Below are 17,338 nucleotides of genomic sequence, written 5' to 3'. Positions count from 1 at the left end.
GGACCACAGTGAGTAACTGATGCAAGTACCAGAGCAACATTCTCACTGAACGGGCACGGTGGAGAATTGGAAAACTTCAGGCGGTGATCAAGTGAGGGACCCAGCCAGCAGAGGTGACGCTGGCAGAGCAGCCTTGTGTATCAAGCCAGGGACCGAGCAAGCCAGTGGGTTGAAGCTTGAGAAGTATCTGGAGTGCCAAGCTAGGGACCCAGCAGAGAGGGGTGACGCTTGAGAAAGGTACCACTGTGAAGATTGGAGGAGCTCAAGGGATTCAGAGTCAGTGAATCAGTGGGTCTAGTGAGAGACCGGAAGCTCAGTGGGCTGAAGAACTACAAGGTGAAGTTGTAGTGAAGGTGAAAGAACTATTATGCTTTGTGTTAGGAAATGTTAAAGACTGTTGCCATAGGAGACAGTAATCCTGCCAGTGCAGATGTGGCGTCTTGCTGGGGCCTTTCCCTGCACGGCTGTCTTCCTATTGATGTCTCGGAGTCTGCCAATCGAACTTGCAACTACATAAGTCCTGGCCCTAATGCTCTTTCCCCAAAAATGTTTGTAAGAGAAATAAACATCTCTTTTGCATTCAAGAAATGTCTGGCGCCCAATAACATTATCCACCTTGCACCCACTATGCCTCACAACCCACCATATACAGGAGGATGTCAGCTATCTCTGGCCTGGAGGTTCTCATTAGCCCGAAGGAGGCCAGAGACCTTGCTACACAAAGATGGAAGTGCCATTAATTGTGAGAGAATATTGGACTTTCACAGATGAAATCGACATTTAGGATGGCATACTTTACAAGGGGTCAAGAGTCATCATTCCTAAATCTCTTAAGATCTGTGACATGCATTCATGCCAGTCACATTGGTGGAGAAGCATGCTATAGGCAGGCACGGGATACCTTATATTAGCCCAACATGCAAAATGAGATTATAGATTTTGTTAACCATTGCTCAGCATGCAATGAATATGCACAGGCACAACAGAAAGAGCCCATAATGTCATATATGCGGGCCACCCAGCATGGATTTACTGAATTATTCTGGGCAAAATTTTCTACTGATTGTGGATCACTATTCAGATTTTTGGGAGATTGAGCACCTTCCTGACTTGTCTGCTGAAACTACAATCAAGTGTTGTGAAGTACAGTTTGCACATTATGGCCTGCCAGACAGAGTAATTTAGAATAATGAACCTCAATTTGCATGTGGGCAATTCAGACGGTTCTCTACAGATTGGGGGTTTGAACATCTTATCTCATCCCTGCGGTGCCCACAAGCTAATGGCAAAGCAGAATCAGCTGTAAAGATAGTAAAGAATCTTTGTAAGAAGTCCCAATATGATGGTAATGACCCATGGAAAGCCATTCTACATTGGAGGAACACCCCAGCCGTGCAGTAGTCCTGCACAGCGCTTGATGTCAAGGAGACTGAAGACTTCATTACCTGTGGCAAACAAATTGCTTGAACCTTATGTGGTTACAGGTGTACTGGAGAAACTCTGACGTGGGAAGCAGATCTCCAAACTGACATATGATGTGTCTGCCAAAGACTTACCATTGGAGAGTCAATCCGTATAAAGCTGCTGCCTGGTGACAGGACTGGTCACTGGAGACTGGGCACCTCTGTTCAGGGGGTTGCTCCTCACTCATATCTTGTAGATGTGAAAGGCAATCTCTACCACCGCAATCGATTGGACCTGCTAGTGGCAGAACAAGTCAAAACATAAGCCTATGATCATCCTACACCTGATCCTTCTGAGGTGTTCAATGCCCCTAGTCCTACAATGCCCCTTGTCTTACTGGACCATGTAAGCAAGGCAGAGACAATACTACGGTCATATCTGAAGGATACCATGAGGATGACATAATGAAGCCACATATACCAGTAAGTTCTTCTGTACCAAACACACCAGCCAGGAAAGAGAGCAGCTCTTCAACACCTTCTGGAGCTAAACAGCATTCCCCAGGCAAAATCACTGTGGCCTTGCACAGCGTTCGAGTTTCAAGACCACCAAATAGACTCCATCTGTAGTGTATCTATCGGTAACACAGCATGTTATGTTTAAGACTGTTCAAAATCTGTTTTTAGGTTGTTTACACATTTTTGTATTGAATGTAAAAAAGGGAGATGTTATGGAGTTCTTATACAAATACAGGGACTCTATTGTAATATACTCTATGGTAATATTGCATTGCTTATACTTCCTGTTTCCTGTTCTGTGTTTGCTGTTCCTGTTATAAATTCAACATGACTTCTCAAACAGCTTGCAGTGTCCTCATTTCTATACTTGAAACAGACATGTTCACACTACGAGAAGTTTCCTGAGCTGCAGTTCCTCTGAGTTCCACAAGGTGGTGATCACACCTCTACCCAGTAAGAAAAGTCTCTATGGAATACAGACAGGAAGTGATGTCAGATTCAGACAGGAAGTGATGTCAGGTAAAGATGGGCGTTCCATATGATAAGGCGTAGAGAGAAGACGCTGCTGGATCTGGCGGCAGAGGAGGTAATATGTAGATTAACCCCTTCAGGGGGATCAGTTGATGATTAATATCTTTTGCTTCCAAAGCTGGCCATACATGGTTCAGTTTTATCGTTCAGCCAGTGGACTGAGCAAGCAAAAACTGAAGTGATTCCCCCATCCACACATTGGAGGGGGATGGGGGAATCCTCCCCGCTGCACTATTGTATTCTGACAATGGGGGGCGCTCCTCCGCTCTCAGAATACACAGATCAGTGATGAAGCTATTGGCTGCAGCTGATGATCGAGTGACTTTTATCCGGCAGTGACCACACATGGATGGAAATGTGACCGATCCCTGCTGAACCAGCTGAATTTCCATGTCTCTATGGTCACCTTAAAGGGATTGTAAACCTTCAGGGTTTTTTCACCTTCATGGATTATATCCATGAAGGTGAAAAACCTCCTTTAGTGTAGCAGCCCCCCAGAGTCCCCTTGTACTTACTTGAATCCTGTCTTTCCAGTGCCAGGCACAAGCACACCCGCTCCATCCAGTGTCTTGGGTCCTGACTGGATAGATTGATAGCAGCACAGCCATTGGCTCCCGCTGCTGTCAGACAAATCTAATGGCGTGGGGGGCGGGGCCGAGTCCTGCTGTCTGTGTCAATGGACGCAGCAGCAGGACTCGGGTGCGCGCCTGCATGAGTGTCCCCAGGGAAGCACTTCCCCGTGGGGGCACTCGATGTGGGGAGGAGCGGAGGGGCTCCAGAAGAGGAGGATTGGGGCAACTCTGTGCAAAACCAACTGCACAGAGGAGGTAAGTATAATATGTTTGTTTTTTTACAATCACTTTTAGGGACTTCCTCCCCTCCCCCTCATCTCCTTCATTATGTAAGTCATGCTGAGATAATCTCCCATTGGCTGAGCAATATTCTCATTTGTCTCTGAGCTCCTTCTTGCTATTCCTCGTCCTGCCTGTTGTTTCCTTGGATTGATTTTCTGTGTAGTGACCCCGGCTTCATCTCTTGGATGCGCTCGTCTGTTGCTTGTCCTGACCTTTATCCTGATTCCTGGATCTCCTCCTCATCTCTCCTCCATATCCTCTTACACAGCTTTTCTCCACACCTGCAGTGATCCTGGGGGGTGGAAACTTGGCACCAGCACTCAGCAAAATCCATCCCCACCATTAGGAGCTCTGGAGAAAATTGTCTGCTATTTACACTCCGTTCCTCCGCACATCACCTGATCACATGAGAGCTTACTTTCACAGATTCCTGACAGATTTCTGTATGGTAAAGGTCAAAGTTCAGTCTTCAGTTTAGAAGAGGTAGGACACACCCAGGAACAATGATTTGGTTTGCACAGGATCCTCATATAGAGGACCCCTCAAATCTCCCCATCCAAATGTCCCTCCATCCAGAGTCTATATGTCCTATGACATCACACTGACCTCACAACTCCTCCTCCCAATGTCCCTCCATCTCTTGTTGTTTTCTGATGCTCTTAGGATGTGGGCGGACCCTTGGCATCCTCACTTACAAAGTGGGACTGTTGTTCCTGCATTGTATGTAATGACATTAGAATCCCTGCAACAAGCTTTGAACCTGCATAGTATGGGGGTCCTGTGTGGGTAAATTATACCTCAGTCTGAAGTGAGGCTTTAATAAAATGGAGACCTGAATGGTGAGGTGAGGAGGATTCTGGGAATATAATTTAATTTTACTGTTTGTGTTCATATCCTACAGTTTTCCTCCTGTGAAGTCCGGAGATCATATGACCATCACATTGCCTCCACCTCCCTCCCTGATAGAATAGAGAAATACAAAGAAGATTCTAGAAGTCACCAGAGAGATCATCAAGGAGAGGTGAGCGGTGCTGAGAATTCTGGGACATTATCCAGTAACAGACAAGGGATGTGTCTGGATGGTGACTGTATCATTGTGTGTGTCAGGTTCCTATAAGGTGTCAGGATGTCACTGTCTATTTCTCCATGGAGGAGTGGGAGTATTTAGAAGGACACAAGGATCTCTACAAGGACATCATGATGGACAATCAGCCGCCCCTCACATCACCGGGTAAGAGGAGACTTTATTGTAAAGGAGAGAGCAGTATGGAGGGTCCACCTAGATCCCCCATCATCTGATAAACACATAGAAACAATGTATTCAGTCAGTGTGTGTGTTTCCTACAGATGGATCCAGTAATGGGAACCCACCAGAGAGATGTCCCCGTCCTCTGTATTCCTGGGATTCCACACAGGAAGATCACACCATCCCTCACCATCATCAGGTAGATGAGGAACAATCACTGATAGTATAATTAGGATCTGTACATTATCTGCATTGTTACCATTGATGTCATTTTTATTGTATATTCAGAGTGGAAACCTGAGAGTTTCTAAAGTTGAAGTTAAAGAAGAGATAAAAGAGGAGGATGATGAGGATGGGGTGATGGAGGAGTCCGCGTTTCTAAAAGAACACAAATATCTGTACCAGGACACCATGGTGGAGTCATCCAGCTACAGAAACCCACCAGAGAGATGTCCCCGTCCTCTGTATTCCCGGGATTCCACACAGGAAGGTCACACCATCCCTCACCATCATCAGGTAGATGATTGACAAATATTGGTAGTTTTGATTTATACACAGTATGTTTTTTTTTTTTTTTTTAATTAATTTTTTAATTAAAGTTTTGCAAATTTAACAAACTTTTACTTGTGAGAGCATCATAGGACATAGGTGATGCAATATACAATATGACAATTAAGATAACGTTAGTAAATACCAATATATGAAAGCAGAATTCTTATGACTATATGTTATGGAGTCCAGATTTCAGATCCAGGTACATGGGGGGGGGAATGTTATGGTGAGGTAGTGGACAACTTTATACATAAGCAATTAGGCAGAGAGAGGGTTGTGTTCAGCAAATAGGGTAGGCATCGTCAGGTTCAACAGAGAGTAGTACTGTGTAATCAACGAAGTAAGGCGTTAGTGTCAATATTCAAGCAATTATGCCATGGGGCCCATTCACTCTGGAATTTAGGCAGGGTCAGGTTTGCTATGGAGAACATAAATTCCATCTGTAGATGTTGATTAAGGAGTTGGGGGACTAGTTGAGAAGAAAGTGGCGATATGATATTCCAGTTCCTTGTTAAGGAAAGTCTAGCTGCAATTAGGATGCGGGTAAGGATGATATGATGAGAAGAATCCCATGTTCCCATTTCCAAGCCTAGCAATTCCAGTTGGGGTGTGATTTTTTAGCATTGCCGGTGATGTTGGTGATGAGTGTTTGAACAGATTGCCAGAAGGGACGGAGCAGGGGGCAGGACCACCAGACATGTACCGTGGATCATGTGCCTCCGCAATTTCTCCAACAAGTAGGTGAATGGGATAGCGAAAAGCGGGATAATTTTGTTGGTGTAATAACAATGGTGGAGTATTTTTTGCGCTGTTTCCCAGTGCGATGTGCATCTAGAGGCTTTCAAGGTGAGGCGTGTTGCGAGGTGCTAAGATGTTTAGTCTGTGGAAAAGTCCAGGGTATCTTCCCATTTTTTCATTGATGGAGTCTTCTCTGGGGTTTGTGCAGAGTCCAGCATTTTTTAGAAAACAGAGGATCCCTTTTAGGAGTGATGCAGGCGGGTGTAGATTTGTATATGGTCGGTCATGATGGGTTGATCCGATTTTGTGATAGAGGACAGAGCATGTCGCACTCTTGGGTACTTGAAGAAGTCCTCATTAGAAATGTTGTAATCTTCATGTAGGTGTTGGAAGGGGCGTAGCTTCCCTTCATGTAGAATGTTTCCAATTGTGGTAATGCCCGCTGTTATCCAGGAGGCTAGGAACACATCAGAGACAATTATTTTCAGCGCAGCCAGAGGAAGGGATCCCATTGGTTTTTCCGAGAGACTGTTATTTTGATGATGAATTGAACTCCAGACTTTGAGGGTTGCGTTTACTGTGCTTAAAAAAGATGGCGTTGGTCGATGTTGTAGCCACATATGGCCGCTGGCAGAGATTTGGTGGGGTATTCTTCTATTTGCGCCCACAGAGGTTGAGATGACGGTGACCACCAATGTTGGGTTTTGTTTAGGAGAACTGCTTTGTAGTAGTTCTCGAGGTTAGGAGCTCCCATTCCTGCTTTGGCCGTTGCAGTGCACACGGTGAGGTGTTTAACACTGGGGTGTTTGCTGTCCCAGATATAGTTGTTGATGGTGCATTGTAGCATATCCAGTTGAGAAGAGAGTAGCGGTACTGGGAGAATAAGGAACATATATAGCAGGTGAGGCAGGAGGAACATTTTGGATAGTGCTATCTTCCCAACCCAGGAAGCCTGGGTGGTTCGGAGGGAGGTGCTGATATCCTGCAGTTTCTTATGTGCTTCATAATTTGTATGGAGGATGTTGCAGGAGGGGACAGTTAAATGTATCCCTAGGTAAGTAAGCATTGAGGCCTGGGGCCCATGGAAATGGGGATAGACGAGTGAGATTTGTTTTTGTACCTTGGTCTAGGCATATGCCCATCAAATTTGATTTGGAGCAGTTGATTTTGTATAAGGATATCTGGCCAAACTGTATCAACAGGTCATGAAGTGCTGGTAGGGACTGAAGAGGATTGGTCAGAACTACAATGACATTATCAGCGCAGAGTCCTAATTTGTGGGTAGTGTCTGTGATTTGTAATCCAGAGATCATCGGGTGGGCTCCTATGGCTGCTGCGATGGGATGCCATCACTAGAGCTAATATTAACGGGAAGAGGGGGCATCCCTGTCTTGTTCCATTGGAAATAGTGAAAGGGTCAGAGGTCATACCAGACGTCCAAACCCTGCTATTGGGTGTTAACACAAAACTAGTATCGCAGTGTTGGTGTTGCCTGCAAATAAAACATTTTTGGAGGACTGAGTTAAGGTAAGACCAATGGACACTGTCAAATGCCTTCTCTGCCTCCAAAGAGAGGAGCAGAGAAGGCATTTTGTGGAATTCCGCCAATTGTATGAGGTCTAAGATTCTCCTAGTGCCATCAGATGCTTGGCGCCTTGGAATAAATCATACCTGGTCTGCATGTATTAGTAAGGGGATGTGACGTGATGTACGGGAGGCTAGGATCTTTGCATAGATTTTAAGATCAGTGTTTAGGAGTGAGATAGGCCTATAATTGGCTGGGTTGTAGTGAGGTTTAGCCGGTTTGGGAATCGTGACAATGAGGCCCTCTAAGGATTCTTTTGGGATGTCGCCTGTCTGCATAATGTGATAAAAGGAGGTAAAGACGTGTGGTGTTAGAGTGTCTGCGTATGTTTTAAAGTACTCATTGCTAAAGCCTTCAGCTCCTGGGGCTTTATGTAAGGGTAGTGAGCGGATCGCTTTTAAGATTTCTGGTGCAGTGAATGTGGCGTTAAGATCATCTCGTTGGTCGGGCGTAAGTGAGGGCAGTTGCAATGGGTCGAGGAACTGGAAGATGCGGGAGGTTTCTGGATTGGTGATATCTGTGGAGGTATTTAGTTTGTATAGGGATGTGTAGAAATCTTGAAAGCATTTAGCAATGTCTACGGGATTACTGACGCTACGACCCTGGGCTGTTTGCATGTATGGGATTTTGGAGGTGGCGGCTTTACGTTTCATTTGTCTGGCTAGGAGACCGCTTTGTCTATTGCCAGAGATATACAATGTGACTTTGTCATTTGATGCGGTGATCAAAGGAGGCATATACTGTGGGAAGAAGCAAAACTTCTCTCTGAGTGTATGTAAGCAGATGGTATCTGCATCATTAGGGAAGGTTTTTTTCGTCTTTTCTAATTTGCGTAGCTGATCAAGGATGTGATTGTATTTCTCGTTTCGCACACGTTTCTCTTGGGCCCCAAGCTTAATGAAAACACCTCTCATAAAGGCTTTATGGGAGTTCCAAAGCTGTACGTTATTTGATACAGAGTTCATATAGCACACAAAGTAGGTCTCCAACTCCTGCTTGATCTTTTCCTGACACTGAGGTTGGGATAAAAGGGAGGTGTTCATGCACCAGATGGGGGGCGGTTTATTGGACCGGTTGATCGAAATGTTCATCGTAACTGCTGCTTAGTCTGACCATGTAATTAAGCCTATATTTGCATGGGATATGGTTTGCAGGGTACTTCTCTGTAACAGGAAAAGGTCAATTCTGGAGTATGATTTTTGTGCGTCAGAGTAGAAGGTATAGTCCCTTTCCTTCTTGTGTAAACACCACCAGGGATCATAAAGATCTTCCAGTTGTGTGAGTATGGAAAGGCCTGTGGATCTTTGTCTGCGCTGGTTAGAGGAGTCAAGAGTGGTATCAATCGTGTCAATAAAATCTCTGCATAAAATTATGTGTTCCTTTGGGTAATGAGATAGCTTATTCATTCATTGTTTTTGATGAGAATTGGGAGCATATATGTTGGCTATAACATATGGCATATTGTCAAAGAGGGCATCTAGGATTAGGTATCTGTCATAGAGATCAGCCTCCACGTGATGGAGCTGGAAAGCTAGGGATTTACGTATAGCAATCATGACAACCCTCGTTTTTTTGGTAGCACGTACAAAAGTAAGTATGGGGGGTAGAGGTTGACATGAAGGAGCTTTATCTTGCATAAAGTGTGTTTCTTGAATGCAAAGTATGTCTGTTTTTTGAGTGATGGCTTCTCGCCACATTCTAGACCTTTTGTAATGGCTACTAAGGCCATTTGCATTGATAGTGGTAATACGAATATACATATTGATTAGTGATAGTATCTTTAGAAGGATGCAAAATGAAGAGATAGGTTGTAGGTGCATGGAAGGGTAAGGAACGGTATCTGGACTCAGGTTAGTATTATCATAAGCAGTAGGGGTGCAGAATTAAATCGATGCATCGCGATTCAGGTGTCCCCCGAGTCGGCATCGATGCATGCGACCCGAAAAATCAATGTCGAGTGACGTCATCCCAACTTGCCCCCCCCTCCCGGGAGAGCGCTCCGAGCGTGTCTGTCAAATTTACTGTTTTGTAATAAATGCAGTTATAATCCATTAAGTGGCCACCGCTGTATGTGCTTTTTAAAATATATGCAGCTTCATACCTCATTTCTTAATCTGTGTATAACTGTATATGCCGCTCATATAACTGCCCGCTCATATGACAGCAGCTACAAAAAAAGTGTATTTTCTGACTTTTAATAAAAAAGACACTCACCTGTCCCACAATCCAGCGACGTGGCCACCCGAACCCTCCATTTTCTCCCCCGTCTGTCCACGGCGCTGGCAATACTACTGTGGGCATCTGGCTGTGACAGCTTGCAGCTTCACAGCCAGGTGCGTATGTCTCACTGTGCTGTCCTGCATAGCCGGGCAATCTTCTGGGACTTGTGATGTGTCCCAGAAGATTGCAGGGAGGAAGGGCCGCCTAGGCAGCCCAAGCGGAAGTGGGAGCAAGTCAGTAATCGTGATGCATTGCAGAATCGAATCGTTGACCAGATAATCGTAATTGAATCGTGAGACCAGTGAAGATGTGCACCCCTAATAAGCAGTAGGTTATGATTAAACAAGCAGTTGTAATTAACACAAAAAATAATAGAAACAATTGCAGTGAATGTAGCACACTTCGTGCCAGGGCGTGTGATAACCAGAAAGAGATCAAACAGATGAACAAGTTACAACATTTTGGTTCACATTCTGGGCCTCGGATGAAGTTGGTAATGAGGAACTAGACATCTTGTCTGAGGGGGAAGTAGGTAGACTTTGTGGTCATGAGAGCATCAGGTAGGTTTTGCGATTGCTATGCAGCATATCTCTCAGGATTTACGGTTTGCGTTGTTACTTGGGCAACTTGTAGATTATGAAGGTGTTAGGCCCCAGTTATGGAGCATCTTTTAGCCATCTTTAGGGGATGTGATGGTGATTTGTTGGTTATGATATGTGACCAGCAATTTGGTGGGGAAGCCCCAGCGGTAAACTATATTGTGGTCTCTCAAAATCGCAGTGCCTGGGGTATATTCTTTTCTCAATTTTGAGGTTGCTGCAGAAAGGTCCTGGTACAGGGCTATCCCTGCATATGGAGGGGAGAGTAAGCGGGAGGATCTGGCTGCCCTGAGCAGGCATTCTTTGATATAATAAAAATGAATCCTCATCAGCATGTCTCTAGGGACTATGTCAGGCAGATGTGTTGGTTTGGGGATCCTATGTGCTCTATCCATTAGTAAATCTCTAGGTGTGAGATCTGGGATAAGCTTTAGGAAATGCTGCTGTAAGTAAGGTATGAGCTCTTGTGGTTTAACAGCTTCAGGGATTCCTCTTATCTTTAAATTATTGCAGCAGGAGCGATCCTCTAAATCTGCAACTTTCAATTTTTAGTTTACGGATCATGTCTGTCTGTTCCTTGAGCATCCACCATTTCATCATGTGCTTTTATGATCACTTCTAACTGTGATTCTAGGTGATCTGTGCGGTCTTCAATGCCATTTATTCTGTGAGTAAGGTGGGACACTGAGGAGCGTAGCTCAGAAAGCAGACCAGCCTGGAGGGATAATAACATAGACTTAATGGTGTTTTCAGAGGCAAGGGGTGTCTGATGCAGGAAAGGCAGCTAGGGTTGCCGTGTGCTCTGTTGGAGTGTCTGCTGCTGACTCAGGGATGTCTGCCCAGTGATGCTTTTGAGCTGAGGGAAGTTTCTGCGGAGAGTGTGAAGGTGATTCTACAGCTCCCTTACCTCTATCAGAAGCTGTGGGGTTGTCTTGCTGCTGTGAGGAGTCCTCTATGTCAGAGAGATCATCTGAGGCTTTAGGAGGTAAAGGCTCTGTGTGAGGAGGAAGATAGCGGACGTTCTCCCGGGTGCCATCTTGTGCATGCTCTGCATGAAGAAATCTGTTAGGCAGCGCGGTCCCAGTGTCTGATTTCTTCTCAACATAGCCCGGTTGTTCCCCGATGTTTGTGTCCCTGTTTGGGGGCTGAAAGTGTCTGTCTAGTGCGCTGTGAGCCGGTATGGCAGGGAGTTCTAGAGCCAAGTGGCCATCTTGGTCTGCGGCTTGGACACGCCCCCTATAAACAGCACGTTTGTTACAATGAATGTTTTATTACATCTTTCAGAGTGAAAACCTTGGGGATGATAATATTGATGTTAAAGAAGAGTATAAAGAGGAGTATGGAGTGATAGAGAAGTTTTCAGAAGGACACAAGGATATGATGGAGCCACCTAATACCAGGAACCCACCAGAGAGATGTCCCCATCCTCTGTATTCCTGGGATTCCACACAGAAGGGTAACACCCTTCCTCACTGTTACAAGGTTGGTGGGACGGAGCTTATAAAACACAGACTCATGGAGACATGGAGATGTGTGGATTTTCTATGTGATGTCAAAATAACAACGCTTATATTTACAGATGATATTCTCTCTCATTTTCTTGATTTAGAGTGGAGATCCAATTGATATAGAATTTGAGGTTAAAGCAGAAGAAGAAGAAGAGACATCTATGAGGGACGATCAGCAGTCTATGGAGGAAGATGGAATAATGGGGACATTTATAGAGGAGGACACTCCTACAGAGATCAGCACAGGTGGGTCATTAACACTAATTACATTCCTTCACCCATATTGCTCACTGATTGGTCCAGAGTAGGGCAAGGACTGGGTGATATCAGCCTGTAATCCCCTGGTTACTTTCCTGAGCTGTGTTCCCCGTCCTGTATTCCTGTATGTCTTCCTTCTCTGTATTGCAGACACAATTTATGTATCTAGACTAGATTTATGGAGATTCTGGGGTTCATCTGCCAGCAAAATGTTCATTTTCACCATAGGCGTTACTTGATCTAGGCACCTTAGGTATGTGCTTTGGGTCTTTGCCCAATACCTGGGTATGGCAAGATATCTGACAGAACAATTCTCCCAGGATTACTTGCTCTGTTGTTTGCTGGCTGTGCAGGGTGGAGGGATATGTCTGTATAGTCTCAGACCCAAGTCATTGAGTGCAGTCTCAGGAGATAGTAGGCAGTGGAACCTTAAACAGAAAGTGATAATGAGGGAGGAGTCAATAACCCAATGATGGTGGTTTTCAGGATCAGTCCGGCCTTCTTGGGTGTTCTTCCTCCATCCTCACTCTCTGACCTCTGGTGGGGCTCAGCCCTGCTGTTATTCATGACTAAATCATGGACTAAATATGGAAGGACTTCTTGTGTTGGGAAGATGACAATGAGTGATAGAGGGGGTGGGGACGCTCGTCCTATAATCCCCTTATCACTGTTACTCCTATAAAAGACAGTTCTCGTTGTTTCCTCACTCTCTGACTAAGGTCCATGAATAAAGAAATTAACTGGTAGGAGATCAGAGGACCCATTTACTAGTTACCTTGAGGGGGGAATTGTAAGATCCTAAGAGACAAAACTGTCTGATGTGGGCGGAGTCCTGGTTTAGTGGAACCAATCTGCTCATGTCAAGTAATAATCTTTTTATTTTTATTTTAGTACATGGACGGGAGATGAGGAAAACCTCAGAGGATTGTCTCACTTTGTCTCCAGACTGTAAAGTAGAAGATGAGGACATCACACAGTATAGTCCAGGAGAAAACCCGGCTACTTCAAATGTCCATCCGGCACCACACAGTGTAGATGGACCATCGTATTCCTCTTATTCTGAGGAACCTCAGAGTGTGAGGGACGGTGCCGTCCTTCCAATAGATAAGAGGTTTTCCTGTGCTGAGTGTGGGAAGAATTTCCATTCTAAATACAATCTTAATGTGCATAAAAGATCTCACACGGGGGAGAAGCCGTATTCCTGTCCTGAGTGTGGGAAATGTTTTTCACAGAAGTCCTGTCTTTCCAAACATCAGAGATCTCACACGGGAGAGAAGCCGTATTCCTGTCCTGAGTGCGGGAAATGTTTTTCACTGAAGTCCAATCTTCATACTCATCAAAGATCTCACACGGGAGAGAAGCTGTATTCCTGTCCTGAGTGTGGGAAATGTTTCCGTTCTGAATACAATCTTAAAGTGCATAAAAGATCCCACACGGGGGAGAAGCCGTTTTACTGTCCTGAGTGTGGGAAATGTTTTTCAGAGAAGTCCAGTCTTTCCAAACATCAGAGATCTCACACGGGAGAGAAGCCGTATTCCTGTCCTGAGTGCGGGAAATGTTTTTCAGAGAAGTCTAGTCTTTCCAAACATCAGAGATCTCACACAGGAGAGAAGCCGTATTCCTGTCCTGAGTGCGGGAAATGTTTTTCACTGAAGTCCAGTCTAAACACACATCAGAGATCTCACACAGGTCAGAAGCCGTATTCCTGTCCTGAGTGTGGGAAATGTTTTTCTCAGAGGTCCAGTCTTTACATACATAAAAGATCTCACACGAGGGAGAAGCCACTTTCCTGTCCTGAGTAAGGTAATTGTTAGTCACTGAAGTCCTGTCTTCCTGTACATCAAGGATCCCACACAACCCTTGAGATGTATTAGTGCCTTTAGTTTGGGAAATGTCTTCTATATAAATGTTGCTGGACATCACAGCTCTTATGTGGGGAAGAAGCACACCCTGATATACACCTCAGATATACTCCATGGCTGATCTTCATCATGTAAGAAACAGTTCCAGGGATGTGGAAATTTTTTGAAAAAAACAACTTGTCCAAGGGACTAAATCGGGGTCTCAATCTCCTTGTCCCTCATCTACCAAAGAGCTCAGCAGCGGTGTGGGAGTTCATTGAAAACTACAAAGGACAGAACTCTTTGAATGAATAGCACGGCCGCGCTCTTTTCATAAAGTGACAGCCGGTACGGGGAACTTCTCCCCGCACTGCTGTCACACAGAGGACTCGGATCCCTGAACCGCTGCAGGAACAGGAACATGTAACATGTTCTCGAAGGTGAACGTTTCCTTGAACCCTTATACTGCCAGAGCTGTTTTTGCGTTTTTTTGCTCACATATTTAACCACTTCAATACCGGACACTTTCCCCTCCTTCCTGCTCAGGCCACTTTTTAGCTTTCAGCGCTCTCACACTTTGAATAACAATTTCATGGTCATGTAACACTGTACCCATCTGACAATTTTATCCTTTTTTTTCCACAAATAGAGCTTTCTTTTGGTGGTATTTGATCACCTCTGGGGTTTTTATTTTTTGTGCTACAAATAAAAAAAGACAGAAAATTTTGAAAAAAAAAAAAAAGATTTTCTTTGTTTCTGTTATAAAATTTTGTAAATAAGTAAGTTTTCTCCTTCACTGATGGGCACTGATGAGGTGACGCTAATATGCAGCACTGATGAGTGGCGCTGATGAGAAGGTACTGACAAGCATTCCTGGTGGGCACTGATTGGCATACCTGATGGGCACTGCTGTGCATCACTGGCGATCACTGATGGGCCTGTACTGGTAATCAATGCTGAATATAAGTGCAGATCCCCCCTGTCAGGAGATCCGCTGATCAGCTCTCCTCTACTCGCACCTTGTCAGCATGAGTAAAGGAAAGCCGATAACAGGCACTTCCTAGTTGTCATGTGATTAGCTCTGATTGGGCACAGCTGATCAAATGGTAAAGATCCTACATCATAGGCTGCCAGAGTGACTCACCACACCACCAATCACCGTGCTCCCAAGTGACTTATTCTTCTGGAACATCATATGACATCCACTCAGGATAATGGAACCCCCGCCTGGCCGTCATTCTGCTATAGGCCGGGCAGGAAGGAGTTAAAAAATCATTATAACCCTGAAGATTATATAAAACTCCCAAAATATGATATATTTTCTGAAAGCAGACACCCTGCTAGGGGGCGGGTCTGTCGACCGGTGCTTCTGGTTCCAGCCCTCGTGGATGACACCGGGTAATTTAAAAGCCAGATGGCTTTCTCAGTACCCGGCTGCGCTCTCTGCTAAGATGGAGGAGAGACCGACAGCTACGGTGGAAGCAGGCACCGTTCAGGCCCAGGTAAGAGGGGTACAGTGGTGCCTTTATTCTTCTCCATATGGGCTTATGTTTTGGCTGTTTTTTCCTCCCTGCAGGGAGCCTGTGACTGCACAGTTACTCCGCTCGGACCCTGCAGTGTTGGACTGGGTGGTTGCTGGGGGGATTGTACTATCCGGGGCACTGTTTCCTTTCTGTCTGGTGGTGGTCTAGCTGTGCACTAGGGGTTGATAAATTGTGTTAGGGGCACCGAGGTGAGTTGAATTTTTTCTCATTTCAGTAAAAAGCTTTGGGAAAGTCCAAGCATTCAAACCCACCAAGTCAGAGGAAATGTCCCTCCTGCAAGAACCCCCTTAGAGATTCATGGCAGAAGGCAATGTGCAGGTCCTGTATTAAAGACTTGGTTGAAGAGGAATCATCCCAGCAATACAAGGACTTGTTCTGTTCATGGCGGGAACTTCCAAACTCACTGAGTTCAGTTAAGTCCAAGCTGGTACAGAGCCTGGCAGTCCAGGTTGAGCCCCAGCATGCACCATCCAGCCCAAGGACATCCACCTCTAGAGCAGTAGAGGTCACAAACTCAGTTTAGTAGAGGTCTTCCCTCCCTCAGGGATTCAGACGAGGAGGAGGAAGACTATAGCCAAGCCTCTAGGTACAAGCTATCTTTGGAGGAAGTGGACGACCTTTTGAGAGCGATCTACACTACCCTCGATATTCAGGAGGAAACGGTGCAACTGTTGGTTCATGACAAAATGTACCAAGGACTAGATGACACTAAACATAGAGTGTTCCCAGTCCCAGGTGAGTGTTTGTTTGTTGAAAGTCAGCAGCTACGCGTTTGTAGCTGCTGACTTTTAATAAACTGAAAAATTAGTGGAACTCCACTCCCAAAAATAATACATCATCTGCATATAATGCAATCTTTTCCTCTCTTGTTGACCTTCGAAATACCTGCATATCTGGGGATGACCTAATGGCTATCACCAAGGGTTCCATTGCCAGGGAGAAGAGCAGGGGCGATAGAGGACACCCCTGTCTCATTCCCCTTATCAATTGGAACTTCTGAGAGTAGTCATTGTATTCATTGTTTTTTAATTGGAAAACCAACTTTATTGAAAAGTATATGCATGGTATATAAATCGGTATAAGCCAGCATTGCCAAAACAGTAGTACATACATAAACACATTAAAATATCTGTCTGACATAAGGCGAAATATCCATCGGGGGTGGAACTGGTACTTAATAAATAAAAGGAGAGAGATGAGGGTAAAAAAAAAGGGGGGGGGGGAGGATAAACATATCAAGTACACGTTTCACCATCTGCTAACCATCTTCTCCAGATTTTCTCATACTTAAGCAGGCACCCTCTATGTACATAGATCAGCTTCTTATATGGAAGAGTGTCGTTAATCTCTTTTTTCCAGCACTGAATTGTAGGGAGCAGGGCCTGCATCCAATTGCGAGCCACTACTTTTCTCGCCATGAATAGCGTCTCATGTAGAAAGGTACGGAGGGGTTTGTCTAAGTCTGGCAGCAGACCAAGCAGGCACATCTTTGGGTCTAGGGTAGCAGGAGAGCCCATCTGGTCGTGCAGGTAGCGAACCACCTTTAGCCAGTATGCTTGTATAGTTGGACAGGACCATATGAGGTGATAGAGGGAGCCTGGGGTGTGGTCGCATAGGCGGCACTTTAGGTTGTACGTGGGTTTGTAACGTGCTATCCTCTGAGGAGTCAGATACGTCCTATGTTTAATATACAACTGTGTGAGGCGGTCTGACAGTTTGGGGGAAACTCTTTTCACATCCTCTAAAATTTCATCCTATTCCTCATTCTCAATTACTCCAACATCCACCTCCCATCTGGTCTTGGCAGTATAGGCCAATGCTGTGGTACTAGGAAGGCGGATGGCGGCGTATAGGGTAGTAATTAGTTTGGCTGGTTCAATACCTGTGACTGTGCCTACAATAGAGGGGACTGCCAGGGATAAGTTGGAGCCTTTAAACTG

At 45.1% G+C, this 17,338-nt stretch overlaps 1 protein-coding gene across 2 annotated transcripts in view; it reads left to right on the top strand.

Moving 5' to 3' along the window:
* The first annotated feature begins 2,359 nt into the window (after positions 1-2,359).
* LOC141121647 (uncharacterized) overlaps positions 2,360-17,338 on the top strand; it is a 72,759-nt gene continuing 57,780 nt past the window's right edge. The window contains exons 1-8 of one of the 2 annotated variants that reach the window (XM_073611323.1): positions 2,374-2,508; positions 4,209-4,328; positions 4,415-4,538; positions 4,655-4,752; positions 4,842-5,069; positions 11,532-11,729; positions 11,857-12,001; positions 12,905-14,565. In XM_073611323.1, coding sequence (XP_073467424.1) covers positions 2,461-2,508; positions 4,209-4,328; positions 4,415-4,538; positions 4,655-4,752; positions 4,842-5,069; positions 11,532-11,729; positions 11,857-12,001; positions 12,905-13,815 — 1,872 coding nt within the window. In that variant the 5' untranslated portion in view covers positions 2,374-2,460 and the 3' untranslated portion in view covers positions 13,816-14,565. Of the gene's footprint in view, positions 2,509-4,208; positions 4,329-4,414; positions 4,539-4,654; positions 4,753-4,841; positions 5,070-11,531; positions 11,730-11,856; positions 12,002-12,904; positions 14,566-17,338 lie in introns of those variants that run through there. The other variant, XM_073611321.1, reaches the window with a different exon arrangement.

The sequence above is a fragment of the Aquarana catesbeiana genome, unplaced genomic scaffold, assembly GCF_042186555.1.
Source record: "Aquarana catesbeiana isolate 2022-GZ unplaced genomic scaffold, ASM4218655v1 unanchor228, whole genome shotgun sequence".
Taxonomy (NCBI): Eukaryota; Metazoa; Chordata; class Amphibia; order Anura; family Ranidae; genus Aquarana; species Aquarana catesbeiana.
The sequence above is the reverse complement of the archived record's forward strand: the minus strand, read 5'-3'. Positions and strand labels throughout refer to the sequence as shown.